The 22,171-nt window shown below is 40.4% G+C and overlaps 1 protein-coding gene across 1 annotated transcript in view; it reads right to left on the bottom strand.

The window, feature by feature from the left end:
• Positions 1–20,632, bottom strand: part of AOAH (acyloxyacyl hydrolase) — a 155,339-nt gene extending 134,707 nt beyond the window's left edge. The window contains exons 1-3 of the mRNA XM_072964672.1: positions 20,505–20,632; positions 20,184–20,355; positions 2,710–2,805 (exon numbers count right to left, since the gene is read on the bottom strand). Of these exons, the coding sequence (XP_072820773.1) occupies positions 2,710–2,805; positions 20,184–20,307 (220 nt within the window). The 5' untranslated portion in view covers positions 20,308–20,355; positions 20,505–20,632. The remainder of the gene's footprint in view (positions 1–2,709; positions 2,806–20,183; positions 20,356–20,504) is intronic.
• Between the last annotated feature and the right edge of the window lie 1,539 nt (positions 20,633–22,171).

The following is a 22,171-nucleotide window of genomic DNA, read 5'->3' as shown; positions in this document are numbered from 1 at the left end:
GGCAAAACGGGAAAAGCATGTTCAAAAAACAATTTTTAACTGCTCTCAATGATCATGAAATAAATTAATACTAGTAGTGTTAGAACTGACATACTGTTAAGTAAATCAGTAATTATGGGATATTTTAATTCTATCAATTTCCTTGTCCTGGAGAATCAGGACTTTGAGTGGGAAAGGAGGAGATACAGCTAGCTATGATATAGAAGAGACTAAGAAAAAAAAATCCTGTAGTCTTGAATCTGAAGCGCCAGTATGAACTCATTAGATATTTTATCTTATAATAATATAGGTAAATGTATGTATGTATATTTTCTATTACTGTCAACTGAAGAAGCCTAGAGAGAATGACCAGCTGAGGAGCATACATTCCTATGTACCCAGATTGTGGTCTTCATACTATTTCCCACTAAAAGAAACTAGAGCTTATAAGAGAAATTACTGATTTCAAGCTGGGGGTTGGAAATGAACGAGACGGTCTAGAACAACTTGTCATCTATCAGTTAGTGAGGAAGCTATCCAAGATACTTAGATTCATGTTAAAAGGACCCAGGAGCTAACTGGAAGAAGTTCCTTCTGGTCAAAGATGAGACAATTAGAGCTTCAAAAGGATGATAACTGAAGTAGACTGAAACTCACCAAATGTGTATAAATTCATGAGTTCACAATGACAGTTTAAAGAAAACCAATTGACTACTTTGGGATGATAATACAAAGGCAGTGAATTATTTGAAAACTGGCAAGTAAAAGCAAAAGAAGCAAGCATTTATCCTGCCTTTCTTAGCATGAACAGTACCATTAAGAACTGTGGAGAAAAATATCTCTACACTATGATGATAAAGAGGGAAACTGTTTCTAATATATTTCAACCACTAAATGAAACGATGGATTCGAATGACACTGTTTTGCAACCCCCAATGAACTAACCTGGTCATGGAGCATCAACAGCTGCCAATATCGCAAAAATGAAAAAGAGAAAACCACTTAAGATGTCCTCCTGATGAAAGAAAGCACCATCACCTACAGCCTAGCCAAAGAAATCGAACTGGAGTCTGATCAAGCCTCTGGACCTAGCTGCCAATTTTCAGGAAATACAGAGCACTGAGAAACATATTCAATTATCCCACAGGGATGCAACCAGAAAAATGCAGGAACTTTACAAGGCAGATTCCACAGCTAAATTACAAGGAAAAAAGAAGGGATGGAAAGGAAACTTGTAGATTAAAGTAGACTTAAAAGATAATCAAAGATTTAAAAACTGGGTGACAATATGGTGTCTGGAGATACCCAGTCAGGTGATAAAACTATAAAGCAATACAAGGAAATGATCATAGTAACACCCAGGATGTTGGTTTTTTAGGGGAAAGGAGGGGTTTATGATGAGATGGGGCATGTGGATGGGACTTTTGGAGGAGATACCTATCTATTCCTTCTTGACTGGGACTCTGTTTATAAGGATGTTCACCTTGTAATAACTGATAAAGCTTTATGTTTATTTTGTGTGGTTTTCTACATTTGTTTCCTTCTACCAAGAAAAGGTTAAAAAATTACCCACAGACAATACTGTACATTGTCTATGGATTCACACAAGTGAATGTAAAGGTATAAAATCTGACAAAACCAATACCCATCAAGTTCATATGAGCGGTTCTCTCTAGGGAGGTGGGAGGAAAGTGGAACTGGGGGTGGGGAAGGCCAAAGGGCGTTTCAAGTTTATCTGTCACATTTTAATTCCACAAAAGAAAGATGATGTAAATATGTCAAAATCTTAGCAATGATCAAACTGGAACATTGTAAACACATGTATTTGTGTATTATCCTCTCCTAGTCTTTAATTTTGAATTCTTAAAAATGAGCTTTTGAGTGCACATTGTGACTAATTGCAATAAATTGTCTGAAAATGTTTTGCTGTCATTGACATTGTCTATTAAATTAAAGACACAATTGCCACGAGTCCAGCTACTTTACTTAGAAAAAATAACGTAGGTATCTTTGATGAATTAGTTCCTTAACATCAAGTGAATGAAAATTTGACTCTGAAAGAAGTTTATTCATATTGCCTGCACACCTAACAGTACTCTATAAGGGAAACAGAATCAACATTTTCTTTCTGCCGAGAATGAAAAACTATACAATTTGTTCAAATTACTAATCACTTCCTTCTTTTGCAGGATTTGTAAGGGATTTTATTGAGATCCAGTTCAGATAATGGAATGTTCCCAGATGATTTTCCTGTTTGGAGTTTTAAGATCCCTTGTCTTCTCAGCCTAAATAAAGCTCTGAGTTCGTAGGGCTGCGCATGCGTCTGAAAATGTGTATGTGGTTAAACGGACATAAATCATTGGAAATTATTCATTATTCATTATTTTGACCTTCATGGCACTTACAGCAATGATCACCAGGTGGGCAAATTATTATAAATGTGACACATAAAAATGAAAATTGGCCATTCTACGTTTTATTCCCTAAATGTCCACAGCAGTCTCAATCTGCCATGACAGAAAATGAATGTCAAGGGGAAAAACTGCCTAGAGTTTTTTTTGTGTGTATGTGTTTCTTTTAATTTCTATGAGCCCCATAAGAATATCAACTCACAGAAATAACACAATCAGATTCTCCTCCATAAGCACATATAGGGTAGAAACTCACTCAATGATGGTGCATGAGTAAGACAAAGCAGACCCAAAGCCGTGTTACCCTTTCTGTATTTACCAGGCATGTAGCTGCACAGTCTCTCCATCGAGGTCTGGACCGTTGAGTTGTGAACTTGAGCAAGCTGTTCAATCACAGATACCACCAGCACACACCCTGCAAGGGGGCAGAAGAGCATGTCAGTAGTGTCACACAGGAAGCTGTGCTGGAGGGTCAGGGAAAAGAAAGGGGAAGTATGTGTGTGTCCTTAAGAACACCAGCCTTTCCAAAACAGAGGACTTTTCTTTGCCATGCCTTTTATAATCTACATGTGCGTGAATGTGCTGCGTTGTAATGAGATGTGAAATGTGATAAGAAGATCATGGGTTTGGGGGTCAGAAAGACTGGTTGTCAGTTTAGTTTTGTCACTTGTAAGCTGTGTGACTTCAGGGAAGTAACTGAATCTCACTTTATTTCCATTTCTTTTCGATCATGTGGGAGAAAGAGGTGACATTTAAAGGAGATGTTGCGAGGAAGACAGCCAGCATCAAGGAGAAGCTCAGCAGACACTGGCTTCTTCCCTGACCCTGCTCCTTCCCTTCTGCGGTGGACGGCTTCACTGTGAATAGGGTCATTCCCATCCTACATATTCTCAGCCTGTGACCTGGAGTCAGATCTTTAATTGTAGAAAACCAGCAAAAATTGCTCAACATTTGGAGTCAGAAGACCTGGCATTAAGTTCTGCCCTTGAATCTTAGACTCACTATCCATCCTTCCTAAGCCTTGGTTTCCTCAATGCAAAGTAGGTAATAACTTTCCCATAAGACTGCTGTGATGATTAAATGAGGTAACAGTGCAACTGAAGGTGCCTTTGAAATGATAACACTACTGGAAAATATTATTTGACCTCCCAGCTATAAAGCACTCTGCTCAAAAGCATGTACCAATATAATAAGTGTCTAGAAGGAACTTTGGATTAAATTAGGAATATATCCCTTATGCTACCTTGATGTATGGTAAGGGTGAAGGCACAGAACAACCAGGCTAACACCTTGATCTCTGAAACTGCTAGAGAAGCCCAAACCTCCTTTGTCAAATGGAGGGGGCTCTTTCTTCTGCACACAAGAGGTTGGTTGGTCAAAGATCAGTAAGTCTGAGAGGAAAAGGTTAGGTTTCATTGAGATAGCAGGAGAGGCACTTATTAGCAGAGGTTGGTCTCCAAGCAGGCAAAAGAAGGCTTACATCCAAAATGAAGAAGTTCCAGGCTGCCTGGCCCAGTAGTAAGCTCACTATTATCCATCTGCTCAAGGAGCTGGGGACCCAAGTTGACAAGCAGTGTCATTAAAACCAAACTCCCACCAAGACTCTTCGAGGGAAAGGAGTGGATAACAGATGTGAATAGCACAATTGGGCATTTCTAGAAAGAAAGAAATTAAACCTTCTGTAAAATGAGAGATTGTCAACAAAGACAGAGAGACGTCCACCTTTCTAGACACTGCAACACCTGACCAGGCTTTAGCCTCAGTTCTGTAACCCTTAGGGAAAGCTGGGCAAAGCTGGGTTCACCAAACGTGAGACAGTTCCATCTTGATAACCACGGTCTTACTGCTCTGAGAGCACCCACCTCTGGGGCATTTATCAACATCAACTATCAGGGTTAATTAGATGTGCTTTTAGCTTAATCCATCCATTGAGGGTTTTATTACATTGCAATTAATTCCCTAGCTGATACTTATTAGCATTTTATGGTCTAAAAAGCACTTTCATATATATTTTTTATTTTAAAAATAACTTTTCTAGATGCGATGAAATCTCATTTTAGAAAAATTTAAATACACACACCAGCATAAAAAAGATAAACATCACTTAAATCACCCAGAGATAAACCAATTTTACTTTTATTTTAAATATACAGAATATAGTTAATATATGTGAGTATTTCAACATTTATAATACATTTTACACCTTGATTTATGTCTCTGCTGATTACCTGCTGTGTTAGGTGGAGCTAAACACATTTGAATAACTGCAACTGGAAAACAATTATAATTATATTGTATAATTGATAAAAAGATGCAGTATGGTATAGTTGAAAAGGGAGAAGCTTTGAAATAAAAAATAAACCTTGTTTTGTTTTTATTTTTAAGCCAGATTGAAATATTGGATCAGTCACTTAAAATGGTGTAACCTAACAAGTTTCGTACCCTTCTGGAACCCGTTTTTAAGAGTTTAGAGAATATAAGTTCCTTAACGGCAGGAATGGGGTGTTACTTTCTTTAACCGTGAGTGCCTGATGCAAGGGCCTGGTTTGGAAGAAGGAGGTAAGAGATGTTGGCTGACTTGAAGCAAGCTGACTGGAGAGCCACCCGAGGGACCCTTCAGTTGTCATCACTGGGGACCTCTATAGAAGAGGGCTAAGGAATTTGTGCTGTGGCTCGGTCATCTCATTGATGACATTGCTTACTCTTTTCTCCATCGCATCACAGGACATGGCTCCACTTCTCATTCTGGTGTGAAACAACCAGTGCCCTCTCTTAAATCAACCAGCAGATTCTAAAGCAAATGGTCACAATGTGTGGCTCAGGATTAAAGAACATGGTAGAGACTGGGTTGAGATCTTGCATAGCAATCACTTCAGATGGAGTGTTACCAATAAACTTCAGCATTTGGCACCCAGAATGGATTGAAACATAGGTATATATTTGTTTTTGTCTTTGGTGTGGAAGGATGGATGTAAAGAGAATTGTGCTGCTTGAAACCAATCTGCTTATGGGTACTTACAGATATGGGCTTTTCCTTCACTCAGAGGAATCCCATCAAGGACTCTTATGACATTTGTGGTTCCTTAGCACTGCTGGCTAAAGTTAGAAATCATTAGATAAATAAAAAGGAACCGAGAAAAAAATAGTCAGTGGTCTCTGAAGATTGGGTGGCTCCCGCCACGGCGCTACTCTGCCTAGTGAAGAGTTATGATCAAAAACTGCTGCAAAAAGGCAGGTAATGGGGCTTGAAATATGAAAACGCCCATTTTGGGCTCAGTTTTAATTTTAATCCTGCTCTCCTAGACATCCCTGCCCATTTCCAGTGAGCTCAGCTCCCCCTGGATTGTTAATTTAGGGTCTGCAGTGAGGTGTGTCCTGAATTCTTCAGCAGCAAGGATGGAGAAATTGACTTTGCTATGGTTTCCAATAAGAGAGCTCACTGTCTTGACAGGCTAAAAAAAATGTTTTTCCTTGGAGAAATGCATGGGTAGAGTGATTCCTTCCATTACAGACTATTCTCTGGCTGTTAAGAAAAGTCCTGGGTCTGCTGAAGCAAGTTTGTCCGAGCTACTGTTCATTCTGGAAGTGATGAGCATGGGTGAGAACTACATATTTTGCTCAGTGGTCACCATCTGAAACCTCCCATATAGAAAAGCTCTTCTCACCTGGCAAGTGAAAATAATGAGTGTAACAGAAACAGACATTCCTGATGTTGTAGGAAAAGCAGCGAATGGGCCAGAATGAAAACACCTGCCAGACAAATCTGCTTCTAGACACACATCTCAGGTAGACTGCAGACTGTAACGTGGAATCCTTTTGAAATGAAACAGAACTCTTGAAACTCTAATTATAATCATATCTATGCTGGCTGGAAATGCGGCCAACTGCAGAGAGCAGTCTATTAGATTTCCCATTTGTCTGAAGCCTACACTTCATCGAGAAGCCTTGAAAGCACCTGGCAGTTGTCAGAACCAGGGTTGGCATGATGATGCTTCCTTTTTGACCCAAGCCAGGGCATAAATAATTCATCACATGGCTAGAATGTTCTCCGCAGTTTTCAAGGTGTTTTGCATACATTATCATCTCATTCAAACTCCACAACAACGCGCAGATGTAGGAATTATTGTTCTTGTTGTACAGACCAGCCATCGGGTGCTCAGGGAGGTTATGTGCCCTGCCAAGTATGTAGCTAGTGAGCAGCGGAGCAGGGACTGGAACACAGTGTGTACTGAATCCCTTCTAGATGCTTGGCATGGTACTGAGCTCTGAGTACTTGCTGAGAACAAACCGAGAGGGTTACTGCCCTCTCAGAGATTACCCTCTATTAGGGAGAAGTGATTAGAAACAAGTAAGCAAGCACACAATTGTAAGTAACTTTAGGTTCTGCGAAGAGAAGAAACAGAGCGAAGTAACAGAGGATAATGAGGATGAGGGTGGTATAAACCTTAGCTAGAGCTGATGGGGAGAGAAGGTCTCTCTGAAAAACACACGGAAAAATGGCTAATATAACGGAAAGGAAGAAGCAGTGTGAGGAGCCGGGCAGGCTTTGTAGGCAGGAGGAGCTGGTACCCACTTGATGGCAATGAGCCTGGGAAACCCTGACATTAGGAAATGAGGTGCAGGGAGGGGCAGAGGTCAGGCCATTGGGCTTTGCAGACTTCAGAAGTGGTAGAGGTTCCTCCTGAGAGGAACGGGGAGCTATGAATGGGCTTTGTGGAGGAAGCTGCTGCTCTTTGATCTGTGTCTTTAAAATATCACATTGGCTGTCATGAGGAGGAAGGATCGTAGGGGGCAAATATGGGGGCAGAGAGATGAAGAAGGAGGCTATTCTGGTCTTGGAGAAGGATGACAGCTGACTGGATAGAGTAATGAGTGGCAGGGGGGATGGAGGAAAATGGACAGATCTGGGACCTCTTGTGGAAGTTGGCCCGATTAGATTTATTAAGGAATTGGTAAGAAATGGGATGAAAAGTGAAAATCAAGGAAGACTTTTCAGTTTCTGGTCTGGGCCCTAGAGAAGTGTAGAGCACAGGATTTAGAGTCACACCACACCTGGATTTGGGTCTCTGCATCCCTCTTGCCATTATCAAGTACATTCCCTCTCTGATCCCCCTACCCCTACCCCAATGCCCTTCTAGAAACACCTGAATTCTGTTCTCAGATTTCCTGAATTGGGTGGGAGCAGAGGATACAGTTTTATATGTTGTAATTCTAATCAACAAGCTTAACCCCAGGCCTTTCTCATGTTGATGAAAAGGAAAGGAAGAAAGAAAGGTACGAAAACAATCACCTAAAATTATCCCATTGCCATCCTCGTTTCCCTGAGATGAATAGTGTACCTTCACCTTCTTCTGCTTCCTCCTCTCAGTCTGGATGTGGTAGGGAGGGGAGGGGAGGAGAGGAGAAGAAAAGAGAGTGGAAGGCAGGCAAGAGAAGAGAGAAGCTATGGTCTGGCAGAGAGTGAATAGTTTGGGACTCAGACCGGAGTTCAAATATCACTTCTATTACTTATAAGTTGATGTACTTGGCAGCATAGCTAACCTCTCTGAACACAGATTTTGATACCTACAAAATAGAATAACCCCCCCTCCCCACTGTGTGGTACATTAAAAATGGCCACAGATTTCTTACCCTTCCTTCCATGAGGAGGTGGTGTCTATTTCCCAGCCCTCTGAACCTGGCCTTGTGACCTTGCTTTGGCCAGTGGAATGCAGAGGAAGTGAGAGCACGTCAGAGCTGAACCGTGGCCTCTAGAGGCCTTGCATCTTCCATTTTGGCCTTTTTAGAACTTTACAGCCAAGAGGTGGAGCTAGCCTGCTGGAGAGGCCACAGGAAGGGAAACCGAGGTGCCCCAGTAAGTCTCCCGACTACCAGCTTTGTGAACAAGGCTGTTCTAGATCACCCAGCCCCTGTCATTCCACTGTCTACCAGCTGAGTGCAGCAGCAGGAGTGAGCCCAGCCCAGACCAGCCGACACTTTCCAGTCAAAAATTGCCAACCTGCAGAACTGTGAGCTAATAAATGATCGCTGTGTAAGTGTGGAGTGGCTTGTAATTCAGCAAAGGCTATCTGAAACACCTGGCAGCAGTGTTGTGAGGATTGAGTGGTATCACACATAAAATGCACATGGCACCTGGCACCTGGCACTGAGCAGGCATTTAACCAACGTGAGTCTCTGCCCCACTGCTGAGACCACCATAGGGCAAAGGCATATCTTCTATGACTCTTCTTAAAATAGAAGCCCAGAAACCCTCTTATTTCTGAAAAACTTATTGTAATAGCAACAATCTTTTTACTTTCCTACGGCTGAGTTTTCTTTTTACTGCCGATAGCTTGTCTTTTCACTGCATTTGGGCAGATTAAGCTCGATGGCCTAAGCCAACCATCACCTGGAACATCATTTTTATGAGAAAATGCTTGGTGAGCTCCAAACTGCCAACTCTCCCAAGAACACAGGCAGTGAAAGAGGCACTGTATTGAGCACTTACTGGTGAGAACAGGGCTAAGGGCATCCAAAGGGGAGCAGAGCCCAAGCAACAGCAGTGAGAGGAAGTGAGCAGACTGTGCTGAGAGATGCAGGATGACTGGCTTGGTTCATCTGGAAATATATAAAGAATAAATAATAAAGTAATGAGAATGAAGACCCAGGAGCCATCCCATTCTGCTGTTAGTCAACACATACTTATTAGTACCCACTATGTGATCAGAGGCTTGAAGATAGATAGGTGAATAGAAAAAGTCACAGATCAGTAAGAATACGGAGGATCAGATAAACAATCGAGTCACTGCAACCCGTAAGTGCCTGGTGGGGGGCTTGGTGCTTTGGGAGCACAGAGGAGGGAGAAACTAACTCTGCCTTGGGTAAGCAGTGACAGTTTCCTGGAGGAGCTGAGTGTTAAGGGATGGGAGGACTGTGTTCGACAGAAAAAGACACGAAGAGAGCAGTAGCATTTTTAAAGACTTGGATGTGAGAAGGAAAAGAATTGGCCGAGAGCCCAAGGTCTATGGGAAAAGAAGAGCGAGAGAGGTAGGAAGGGGTCAGATCATGAAGAGCTTTGAAGGTCAGAGTACAGAGCACTGGCTTCCTACTGTACAGTCTATAGAGTACAGACCAATGGTTTTCAAACATTTTGCTTGGTAGCCCCAAAAGAAATTAGAAAAACTGTGTACACTTCTACATTTTAATAGATGTTAAAATATTATTAATGAATATCAGTTTTATTAGTTGCAAAGGGTATAATTCCAGGAGGATTGTAAATATTACAATAGAAATAATAAGTTAAGCATCTATATGTATCCAAAGAAATCTAAATATTAGTGATTTATACCTCGTTTCAGCCTCTTAAAAATATATAATCCAATTCTTCTTTTACAGTGAAAAATTTGCATTGATAATTCCTCTCCTTGAATTCATATGTCAATGAAGTCTACTTCATTGAATTTTTCTTCCACTAGAATTTTATCCCAATATGATATATTATTATGGTTTAAAGTATTTTATTTTTCACCCTATTATACTTCTCAACACTAAAATTATGTATAAAATTTAAATAAAACTTTCATTTTTTGTGAATATAACACTCAGTATTAAAAACACTTCTGGACAGACTTTATTAGTATAATTAACTTTTCTAAACAATATGTATTGCCAATTTGATAAAAAATTTCTAAATAATAAATGTAACATTTTCTTGGAATTATACCTCCTAATGAGATGGTTGGGCTTTTAAAATAAGCACTTATATCTGTTGAAAATATTACTTACTCATGTAAAGACACAAGGTTCATGTCAAGTATTATGTCTGTTCTTATTTTTCATTTTTAAAGAAGTGAGTGCTGAGAAAACATATAAGTAAGTAAGTAAATGAGAATGGAAGGACTTTTGATATGGTAATATCACTCAATTCTTTAACTTCTTCTGAGTTAAATGTCAAAAATCTTAGATCTATCATTATAAAGTGATCTATCATTAAAAATTATGTCAAATAATCTACGACCTGATAACTCTATTAAGTCGTTGTATTAAAAGCAAATAATTTGAAACCACTTGACTTGCAAAAACATTTGTTATCTAATCAATGGAGTCTTTCTCAATTTCTGGGGAATATAAAAAATCTTTTTGCTAAGACTTATCTTTTAATTATATCTATTATAATTTCATTTAGAGAGACCTTGTTAAACTCTAATATATTCAGAAAAATTGACAAATTGAAATATTATTCTTTTCAATCCATTTTTGCTTATGCAATATTTTAAGAAAAATTCTTTGCTATTGCAGACTTCATATGCATCTTTGTCAAATGTTGGAGCTGCAGATTTAGTTCATTCAAACTATGAAAAAGTCCTCTGTATAAACCTAAATGGCAAAATCAGATCTCACTATTAAAAAAATTAACCGATCAGATTTTCTTTCAGAAAATATATGACTTTATTTTTCCATTTACTTCCATATTTGAATTCTAGGATAGAGACAGAGGAGGGATGGATAGAAAAATATATGGATGAGTGGGTGAGCAGGTGGGTGGGTGGATGGATAGAAAAAAGGGTAGACAGATGATGGATAAATGAGTAGACAGGTGGATAGACAGATAGGAAAATAATCTTAGACTGTACCCAATCATTTTTATCCACAAACCTACTTGCTAACTTGAAAAATTCTCATCTGCCAGCAAAGGCTTACTACTGCCAAATTTATTACCAATGCTTTGTTGAAAGAAAAAGGTGTTTAATTTTAGATTGTCTACTTAGCAATCCAAATTTAGAAATCAAACAAAACAATAAAACAAGATCCAAACACTGGAAATACAAACCTAGGCAGTTTTGAAAGGAAATATGCCCAAATGTCAATAGTGATCATCTGAGTTTGGGGATTACAGTTGATTATATTCTTTAAAAACATTCTGTATTTTCTAAAATCTCTATGAAAGCCATATATTATTTTATAATTAGAAAAAAACCCCAATAAATTATATTATATAAAAAAATTTCTCAAAGAATGAGCTTTTTAATAGTTTCCTTCTACCTTACTAAGTTTTAGGAAAACGTGAAATGGCATTTTCTTTGTTCTTTCAGCTCTCTGCTAGGTGTTTTCACAAACTGTATCTCATTTAATCATCACAGCACCCTCATGAGATTGGTACTTCTCATTTTACAAGTGAGAAATATGAGTCTTAGCGAGGTTAAGCAATGTATCTAAAGCCTTTCAGATAAGCAATGATTCAACTGCTAACTGGGTGGCTGGTGATTCCAACCCAGATCTATTGAATCTTGAAATTTACACACTTCTGAGTGTTACACAGCACACGTTAAAATTTTGGATTTTGACAAATATATGTATGACTGAAACATTATGCTGTACACCAGAAATTGACACATTGTAACTGACTATATTTCAATAAAAAATTTCGATTTTGAAAGTGAAAATTATCAATCATGTTAATTAAAATAATCATTGCTACACTGAAGTCTACATGATTTGTGAATATTATTTCCTAATATTCTTTCACTTTCTAATGTTTTCTTGAGAGCAGTGTTTAAATTTAATTAAGTACAAGTTATCAATTTTTTCATTTTGTATAGTTCTTTTGATGTCATATTTAAGAGTCTTTGTCTAATCCAAAGTCACAAAAATTTTTCTTCTACACTTTCTTCTAGAAGCTTTTAGTTTTAGCTTTTACCTTAAAGTCTATGATCTATTTTGAGTTAATAATTGTGTGTGATTTGAAATGAGGAATAAGATACTGTCAGTTCTCCAATAGAGTTCTTCAAAATTTTTGGCTATTCTGGATTCTTTGCATTTCTGTACACATTTTAGGATCAGCTTGCCCATTTCTACCAAAAAAAAAAAAAAGGATGTTAGGATTTTGATTGGAATTGTGTTAATCTGTAGATCCATTTGCAGAGTACTGCTATCTTAACACTATTAAGTCTTCTGATCCATTAGCAAGATTTCTGTAAAGCATCCTTTAATTTCTCTCAGCAACATTTGTCATTTTCAGGGGGGAATAATTGCATATATTTCATTAACTTTATTCCTGAGGTTTTTTTTATTATATTGTGAATGGAATTGTTTCCTTAATTTCAGTTCTTGAATGTTTGTTGCTAATATAAACAAACATAATTGATTTTTACATTAATCTTGAATCGTGCCATTTTGTCAAAGCCTCTTATTAGTTGTAGTAGTTTTATTTAAATACCTTAGGATTTTCTACATTCTAGAATATGTAGTCTGAAAATAGACAGTTTTACTTTTTCCTTTCCAATTTGCATGCCCTTTTATTTTTCTTTCTTTATTAAAATGAATAGAATCCTCAAAACAATGTTAACTACAAGTGGTGAGAGTGGACATCCCTACCATATTTCTGATCTTAGGATCAGAGCAGTAGGGTTTTCATAGATGCTCTTTATCAAGTTGAAGAAGTTCCTTTTTCTTTCAAAATTTGTTGAGAGGTTTTAACATGGATGAGTGATGTATTTTGTCAAATAATTTTTCTATTTCTAGTGAGAGGATAGTGTAGTTATAGCTTCTATTCTACTGATTTGGTATATCCTATTAACTGATTCTCAGATGTCAAAAAAAAACATGCATTCCTAGGCTAAGCCCCACTTGGCATGATGTGTAATTCATTTTACGTGTTGTTGGATTTAGCTTGTTAATATTTTATTAAGGATTTTTGCATCTATGTTCATAAAGGATACTGGTCTGTTATTTTCTTTTCTTGTTATGTCTTTGTCTGGATTTGGCATTAGCATAAAACATAGAATGACCTGGGAAGTATTCCTTCCTCTTATTTTTTATGAAATAAAGGGAATGCATTCAAATGGGTTGGAGAGTACATTCAAAGTTGTACCTAGTTCTCAAGTCTCCCTTGGTTTTCACTTTTCTTGGGCACTTTCAGGTTTCCCCAACACATGCATAATTTTCCAATCCATCAGGGTATATGGAGACCTTATCTTAGCCCTTCTATGATGCTCACATTATCAGGGTCTCTCTGTTAAATTTCTGGCTAATCTTCATTGTCCCGTTGAGGGCCAAAACCTGGAGCTGGCAAGGCTGCAGGTTCTCTTTGTTAATTTCCAACAGAGTCCATCACTCAGCCAACAAAGCCAGGGATCTCTGAATCCTGATTGAATCAAGTCTGCCCCATTAGCGGTAGACCTGCTGGTTTATGCAGCCACTTCCACAGTGACTGAAACCACTGTTCTCACTAACTAAGCTGAGGCAAGGGTAGATGGAGCAGCCTCAGGCAAAAAGGTCAGAGTCTCACTGTTCTTCATGAAGTTAAAGCTGTTTTTCAAGAATAAACACTCTTCAGTTCTTTGTGTGCCACTGGTTGATTTTTAGTGCCCTGAGTTGGTTGCTTGTGATAGTCTGTCCAGTTTTATGCTTGGCCTTCTGCACAGAGGACTCATCAACCCCTCACGCCACCATCATCAGAATTCCCTCCTGCATTCGTTTTTATCAGAAAGAACCTGGGGTTTATGTTAATAAAATAAAGGGCAAGCTAATCTGTGCAATTTGCATTTGAGTTTTGTTATCGTGAGAGTCATACTTTAAAAGATGGGCTTTGTCCAGAAGAAGATTCAGACAGGGACTTTGTCCTCTGTACTCACACTGATAAACAACTCATTTATGAGAGAAACAGTATGGTAGTGGAGTAATTTGTTTTCCTTTCCAGATTCTGAGTGTGAAGGCCAGGAGAAAAAGCTGGAATAGCAACCCCCTCCCCTCAGAAACAAAACAAAACAAAAAAACCCATTCAACTCACAACTTACTCTTCATCTATTAATTTCCACTATATATCCATGCCTATTGGGTGAATCACTTTGGGACTAAATCACATAAGTTCTCGTTTGCAACATTATCTGGGGTTTAGTTTGAAGACTTTTTCTTTTTTAAGCATTTCTATGAGTAGTGGGCAGAATGATTAGATTTCTGCCTCTTGATATAGAGGCCTTATTTCATCTCCTCCCGAGTGAGGGCAGAGCCTGTGAATGGGATTGGATGTCACTTCCATGATTATGTTATTGTCTATGAGAAGTATGGTAAGGGGGAATTTACATATGTAAGTAAGGACTCTAGTTGGTTTATTTTGAGTTCATCAAGGCTATCCTGGGTGGACTCTGCAATAATCAGGCAACCCTTTAAACGTAGAGAGATCTCTCCAGCTGCTCTTTTATTTTTTTAATTTAAGTCTACTCAGTTTACAATGTTGTGTCAATTTCTGATGTACAGCATAATGCCTCATCTCCAGCTGTTCTTAAGGAAGGAACAGCTGTGTTGTTAACTTCTTTTGGAGAGGGGCAGCCTCTAAGAGCTGACAGCTAGCATGCACATGGGACCTCAGCCCTGCAAATCCAAGAAACTGAATTCTGTCAACAACCAGCGAGCTTGCAAGAGAACCTGAGTCTAAATTATCTTGCAGCCCCACTGACATCTTGATTTCGGCCTTGGAAAACTCTAAGCAGAGAACCAAGGTGTGTTATTTACAGACTTCTGATGTGCAGAATCCGTGACATAATAAATTTATGTTGCTCTAAATTGCTGCATGTGTGGCAATTGATAACCCAGCAATAGAAAGCTAATGCACTAGGAAATCTTTTTTCTAAGTAAATCTTCCTTTAAGATATCCAAGATTAGAGAATTTGTATTTACACAAGATTGGCATGTAATCATTCAGTTTACTCAGGCCCCTTTGCCTTATGATTGGTTTAATTTCAGGACTTCTATAGCATATTTTCAATATTTTTTCCTCTGATTTCCAAAATAATATATAACCACAACCCCTCTGGGTACTTACTCTGTACCAAGCATAGTTCTAAGTTCTTCCTGTGTATTTACTCATTAGCCCTCCACACCACCCTAGGATGCAAGTCCCGTGTAATTCTCACCTTACATTCAGGGGACGTAAGGTGCAGAGGGTGAAGCTGTGCCCTTAATGTCACATTTGTACAGAGTGGCAGAGCCCGGATTCAAACCCAGGCAGTCTGGCCTCAGAGCCCAAGCTCTCTTGCTTTAAACCACCATGTCTTAAGCTTATCTGGAAAATGTGGGAAATTCAGGAATGCACTGAAAAGAAATGTCATTTGTAACCTCATCACTTGAAGATAATCATGCAACCACTATTAGCACTTTGCTGTTCATCCTATCTGGGAAGACAACTATATAAATAGAGAGATAAGCACATTATAACTCTGTGGGGATTTTACTCTGCATAATACTTTGCAACGTTCTTTTTCTTTTTTCCTCTTTGTCATAGTACATTTAAACTATGATGTAGTTTATTGCCCTTCTTCCCTCCAAAAAAGAAATTTATTCACTTTCTTCTTAAAGAAAAGCATACTGTCTACTTGGATTCTTTCAGTTTTGCTCACTTTGTGACTTTTCCCCTGAGTTGCAGATATGCGTCTAGAGGGTTTTTGTGGTCTTTCTCTTCAGAGCTGTGACCCCAAAACAATCCAGAAAAAAAAAAAAAAAAGGCAAACGTGAATTTAGTGAAAACTGAGATGATCAGAAAGAAACCCACCCTCTGTGCCAAGGTCGGGGTTAAATTCTTTGATGATCTAAAACTAACAGTAGGGAACTAGGTAGAGAGGGAGTGTGATAAGTGAGGGACAAGTGCAGAGGGCTCTGGCTGCAGCTGGGAACCAGTGGGCATCCGGCTTCACCTAGAGGGGTCTGCAGGGCCCGCGAGGGTGGAAGTGAGCCACAGCTCAGCAGGGAGTGAGCGTGGACTCTGTGGACACCAGCCCAAGAGCTGCACCCGCCACAACACCCAGTGTGGGAGCTCTGACGGCCGCGGACTGGAAGTGTCAGGGTGATACACGTGCCCTCCTGGAGAACTGAGACCAACCCTCAGAGAGCAGGGGAAGGAGGAGGGCCCTGAGTTACCCAGAGCAGACGAAATCTACACACGTTGAGTGGAAAGATGAAATGTCAGCGGCCATGGTGGTGGCTTATGAACAAGTGTTCAGGTAGAGAGAAACAGAGAAAATGCAATTTCTGTATATGTAAGTTACGATCATAAATTTTCAGCCTTCACTGCTGGCTCTGTCTAAACCTTTCCTGTTTTTGTCAGTGACACTATCATTTTACCATTTACCTTGGCTAGAAACCATAGGGCCACTTCTTCCTCTTTATCATTCAAACTGTAAAGTCATCTCTGACCACTCTGCGTGTGGCGTGCGGTTGGGGAGGTGGGGTTTAACAGACTCTGAAGGCATTTTATATATTTAACCAAACATGAATGAGGGAAAAAAGGTCTTTGTTAAATAAAAAAAAAAAACCTTTATAAAAGCTTCCTGAGCACCAAACAGGGCTTTAAAAAAAAAAAAAACCCCTCAAAACTCAATGAATTAATTTAAAGGTCAATGACTTAGAAACATAAGGATTACTTAGCCCTTAAATCACCCATGTGAAGAAAATGATGTTTTGCAAAAATGAACATGGCTTATTATTGATTTCATAACATTTGAAAAGTGGCAGAAAGAGGCACTGCCTGTTCATGCACAGTAGAATCAGCGTTTGCTGAGTGATCAAATGGGATGTACAGTTCAGTGCGAAGGAATTTCAGCAAATTGGAAAAGAGGCCATCTGGGCTTTGCACAGCTTAGTTCTGATTCTGGAATATGTTCAAGGCCACGCCCTTCAGGTCTGCTGGTTGGTTTCCCACCGCAAAGGCTCCTCTTGGCATAGGAGCTGGAGTTGTTTGTTTATGATGGGGCTATGGGCTCAGCCACTCAGGAATTTCTATGTAGCTCTCCAGTCACAACAATCCCCACTTCTGTGACAGCTGCCCTCTCCCTCCATGACCCTGGCAGCCACATCTGCCCTGTGAGCTCCCCTCCCTCCCACCTTCCTCTTAGTCTTGGCCCAGATTCTCTCCACTGGGAAGGTGGATTGGCAGCGAAAAGAGAGTCCATCTCTGCGTGGGCTGAACTACTACATGCAAACTCTGGACAATAGGGGCCAATGAATCTGAAGGCATACAGTCCTGCTTTTCGTCTGAAGGTTGCTGAGGTTAACAGAAGCCCAGCTGTTAATTTGGTAATTTCGTCTCTCCTCCCACCCTCCCTGTGAGGCTCTTCTTACTGCCAGCTGTGAGTGAGCTTACCTCACTGCTTCCTGAGGCACTTTGACATCTAACCTGAGAGTAAGGGCACCCCCAGTTCCTCTTTCAGGAGGCAAACTCCCCTCCAGCTGCTGGGGGTGTTGGTGCAGAGCGTGCACCCCAGAGTCCATCTCCATGCACTGCTTCTACAAGGGGGCACTTTCCCCCATGGGTCAGTTCACACCCTGTGACTGTTCAGGATGGGGCTTCCAAGGTCTGGACCCACTTCAGGGGGGCTCTAAAGAGTCATTTCAGCTCCAGAGCTTTCCAAGGCATTGGCTGAAGCCCTCCCCCCTTTTTTGTGTGGCTACAGCACTGCATACCCTCTCCTGCCCACCGCTGCTGCCTTCACTCCCTCACAGGTGTTTTCCCCAAGAGCTCACCTCAATGAACTCACACACACAAATTTCTGAGTCCGTTTCCCCAAGAAGCCACCTTTAAACAGGAAGACACCTGTTCAGACCACCTGCGGCACCCAGCTCAGCACACAGCACTTAGCAAATGTGCCAGCTGGACAAGTTATTCAGGCAGAGTTCTCTAGAACTTGTGCAGTGGTGGGAAATGGGTGCTAAATCATTATCAGACCTAATCAGAACAGACTCTCTTGAGCTCTCGGAGCCATCAAATATTTGTACGGGCAACCTGAATGAACCTGGGTGGCCACAAATGCCTCGATACTCCCCATCAAAAGGAGGGATCCATGTCCCCTCCCCTTGAGTCTGAGTGGAGGGACTGCTTTAACCAATACAAGATGGCAGAAGTGCTTTAACCAATACAAGATGACTGCTTTAACCAATACAAGATGGCAGAAGTGATGCTGTGCCACTTTCCAGACCCAAGCCTTGAGAGACTGGCAGCTTCTAGTTCTTGTGTTTTGAACTCTCTCTTGTTGGGATCTCTGAGCTGCCATGCAGGAAGTCCTACTGCATTGAGACTGCTCTGCTGGACAGGCCAAGTGTAAAAGCTCTGACAGACATTCCCAGCTGAGCCAACCTTCTAGCCAGCTCCCTTCCTAATGTGCCAAACATGAGGGAAGTTGTCTTAGCTCATTCCAGACCCATCCCTAGTGACTTTAGTCAACCTTACATGGAGCAGAAGAATCACCAGCCAGACTGTGAAAAATACTTGACCCACAAAGTCGTGAGATAACAAAACTGTTATTTTAGAATTTGTTATGCAGTAATAAGATAATCTGAACAAGCCCATCCTGGAATCCCCTCAACACCTTCTTCTAACTCTCTATGCCTCATTGGGAATGACACAGGGGCAGGAATGAGTTATCTCATGTCTACTTCATAAAGATGGAGGTCTAGACAACTTACCTAAATCTAAATATTTCATTTGCAACCATCCTAGAAGTAGAGCTGATTTCACTTTATCAAGTGTATTTCCATTTGACAGGCTTTAGGAATTTGTTTTGAGAAAATAAAATGGTGGTAAATAATTATTTAATGAAACTAAATAGGATGACCTCTCAGGAGTGGTTCCAGTAGGGCCACAGACCTCTGCTTCCGGACCTACAGAGAACAGATCTGCAGGGAGTCTGGGTCTTAAGGTTTTAATTTAAAAGGAGAGTTTGGAACCAGATATGCATTACTTAATATGTATAATGACATGTCATGGTCATTATAAGTACATAAATCATGTTTTTTTCAGGAAATAGGACTAGTTTAGATAGTTTCTTGTACTGTCTCCAGAAATAATTTCCATGTGTCACAATCTGTGTCCAAATTTTCCATTTGTAAGAGATGGCCATCACACTTATCCCTCAAGTTTCTTTTCTGGCTTCGTAAACCAGGATTCTATTTTGAAATCTACTCATTAAATACATGCTACTCAGACTTCTGAGACTCCTTGTCTCCACGGACTGACCCACTGAAAGGCCCAGCACTGTTCTGGAAGCTCCAGGTACAATATGAATATCAGAGCTCTTACCCTACTTTTACTCCTCTCAAAAAACCCCAAACAACCTAAACAGACAACAAGAAGAGCAACAACTTGAAAATAAAAAACTTCAATAAAATATAACTGAAAAGCCGTATCTCCATCAATGTTCAGTGTTTCCAGGTGACTGTTCTATTATTGCCAACTCCGGACTCCTTGACAGAAAGAAGGAAACTAAGATGGTTGAATCCTTACTGTGTGCAAATTCCATAAATTTACACACATGAGCTCAATTCTTACAACATCCCTATGAAGTGTGTCCTGTAAGCCTTGTTTCAGCAATGAGACACAGAGGCATGGAAGTGTTAAGTAAGTTGCTCAAAGTTTCACAGACAGTAAGGGATGGAGCAGAGGGGGGAGGGGTGGAAGCAATTCACAGGTCAAAGTCCCTTCCCTCTCCACTGTGTAATGCTGCCTACTGTCCTGAAAGGCGGTAAGAATCTCAGGCTCTTATAGCTGCCCATCCAGGGGGAAGAAACTCCAATCACCAGTGAGGTGGAAGACTCTTATGACTAATTCAAACTAGCAACTATACAGCACACACTTCTAAAACACACATACGTGCATACAGTGTGAACACTCCCTCTAAGACTCACAATTTTTCTTTGCTGGTGAGATTACTGGCGCCTTCCTTAGAATCTTACAGCTATTACTGTCACTGAATAGGTGATTTACTGTGCAAGCTAAGTATCTGACCCCATTACGTCCACATAAAAAGGTTGCAGAATATAATTACGTACCTATACAGGCATGGCTTTTGGAGTGTCTGCTGGGGTGGTCATCATAGGCTGGGGAGGCTGAGGTGTGAAGGTTCAGAAGAAAGAACACAGGAGCAGCCATAAGGATTTTCCAGGGAGACTTCATCCCGGAGCTCTGCGCCAGGACACACCAGCCTGGGGACAGAGCTGCCGACTACGGGATGCAGAAGTTGAGGCCGAAGAATCGATCAGTCTTTCTCCCCTCTCTTGAGTCCTCTCTCTCACACACACACACCACTCACATACACACTCTTCAGCGAGGGAATAAACACACACGAAAACACTCACAGACCCACTTCTCACAGGTTCTTGCAGGACCCTGAGAGAGAGCCAGACGGGGCCGGGTCTGGAGGAGCTGGAGGAGTCCCCAATGTGCAGTTCTTCTAAACTACAAACTACAGGAAGAGGAAAAACCCAGTTTGCAGCAGCGGCAGTAACATGCACTGCGGCGCCTGCCGGCTGAAGTCAGCAGCTGTGAACCTCAGGAAACTCCAGGCTTGCCGGAATCGTCTCGCGGGCTGGTTAGGCGGCCCTTCCTCTTTTGTTCTTGCAAAACAAAACTAAACTAAAAGTAAAACTGCAGAAGAAAACCTCAACTACAAACACACAGCCCTTCAGCAATTTGATCAGCAAGTGTTCACATACTGTAGAAATTATAATCCGTTATATTCAGACATTGTTTAGTCCTGCTCCAAACAGTTTTAGAGGGCAGGTGGAGATCCTTTTGTTGCTAAAGCGTATTCTGGTCAAGTAGTTATTTTCCCCTGGAGAAGCTGGATTATTCCTTGAAGGGTCAATCTTCCCCAAGGCCTTTCGTCGGTGTTCAGAAAAGGAACAAGCAGATGGTAACAGGCAGTCAGAATGGCTGGATTTTCAATCTAATAAGAAAAAAGATGTGCCGAAATTAAGCAATTCATATTTACTTGGCTGTGCACGAAGCACGTCTTTTCTCCAGAATTCCAAAGTGTTTACATTCCTCACCTGTGAATGATCTGTTCATTTTTAAGAGACTGATTTTCTGTTTTGAAGATGAGAACTGAAAGCTATTTTTCTAAGTAAAACAAAACAAAATAAAAAACAAACACTGAACCAGGTCATAGCTAGAGAAAAGACATATAATCTAATGCTTAGTTCTGAAATAAGATAGAACAAGTCACATGCCATTTTCAGATGAGACAAGGGGGCAAAGCACCACCATCGAGGTAAGTCTGGGAGATCATGCAATTTGTATTCTCTCTGTTCAGGCTCTGAAGAAAGCTTATCATGAACTTTATGAAGTATTATAAAAGCTATCAAAATTGGTAAAGAGTTCTTCCTCTCCTCCTCTTCCTCCTGCTTTTACTTAAGGAATAGCATTTTAAGTAGCAGGTACAATTTTAGAGTTGCGTTCTTCCCAGGATGTAGGAAATACCCATTTTGATGGTTTGAACATTTCTTGTGAAAGCATGAGCTTAACAACTGCCAATTTGTGGAATCTCTGAATCTGCGGCAAAGATATCACACATCAGGGTGTTTCCTTACTTAAGCCCTAAACACTGGTTGGGCCGATGAACCCTATGGATGTTCTTGGTCACCAGGGGCCTGTGGCTTCCTTAGAGGCTGAGCTGCTGGTTCACAAGGTCTCTGACCCTGAGGCCAAGGGAAGCTCTGGACACCACTAGGGCCACCACAGGGATCAAAGCCTAGAGAAATTCCAGAGAATTCCTGGGGAGGCAGGATAATAGAGTTACTAAGAGTACAGACTGCAAAAACAAAAAGACTTATATTCAACTATTCTATCCATTGTTCACTTCTGAGTAATGTGTTAGACTAGTGATGTAACTTTTCTACACTTTAGTTTCCTCATTTATACTGGGATAAGAATATCTGCCTTACAGGGTTTGCTGGGAGGACTAAAATAGATGATGTATCCAAATTGTAAAGCAGAGTGCCCAGCAAGAAGTGCTTAGTAAATCAAAGCTTTGGTTATT

Source organism: Vicugna pacos, chromosome 7, assembly GCF_048564905.1.
Source record: "Vicugna pacos chromosome 7, VicPac4, whole genome shotgun sequence".
In the NCBI taxonomy this organism is placed as follows: domain Eukaryota; kingdom Metazoa; phylum Chordata; class Mammalia; order Artiodactyla; family Camelidae; genus Vicugna; species Vicugna pacos.
Note: the sequence above shows the minus strand (reverse complement) of the source record. Positions and strands in the feature narration are given on the sequence as shown.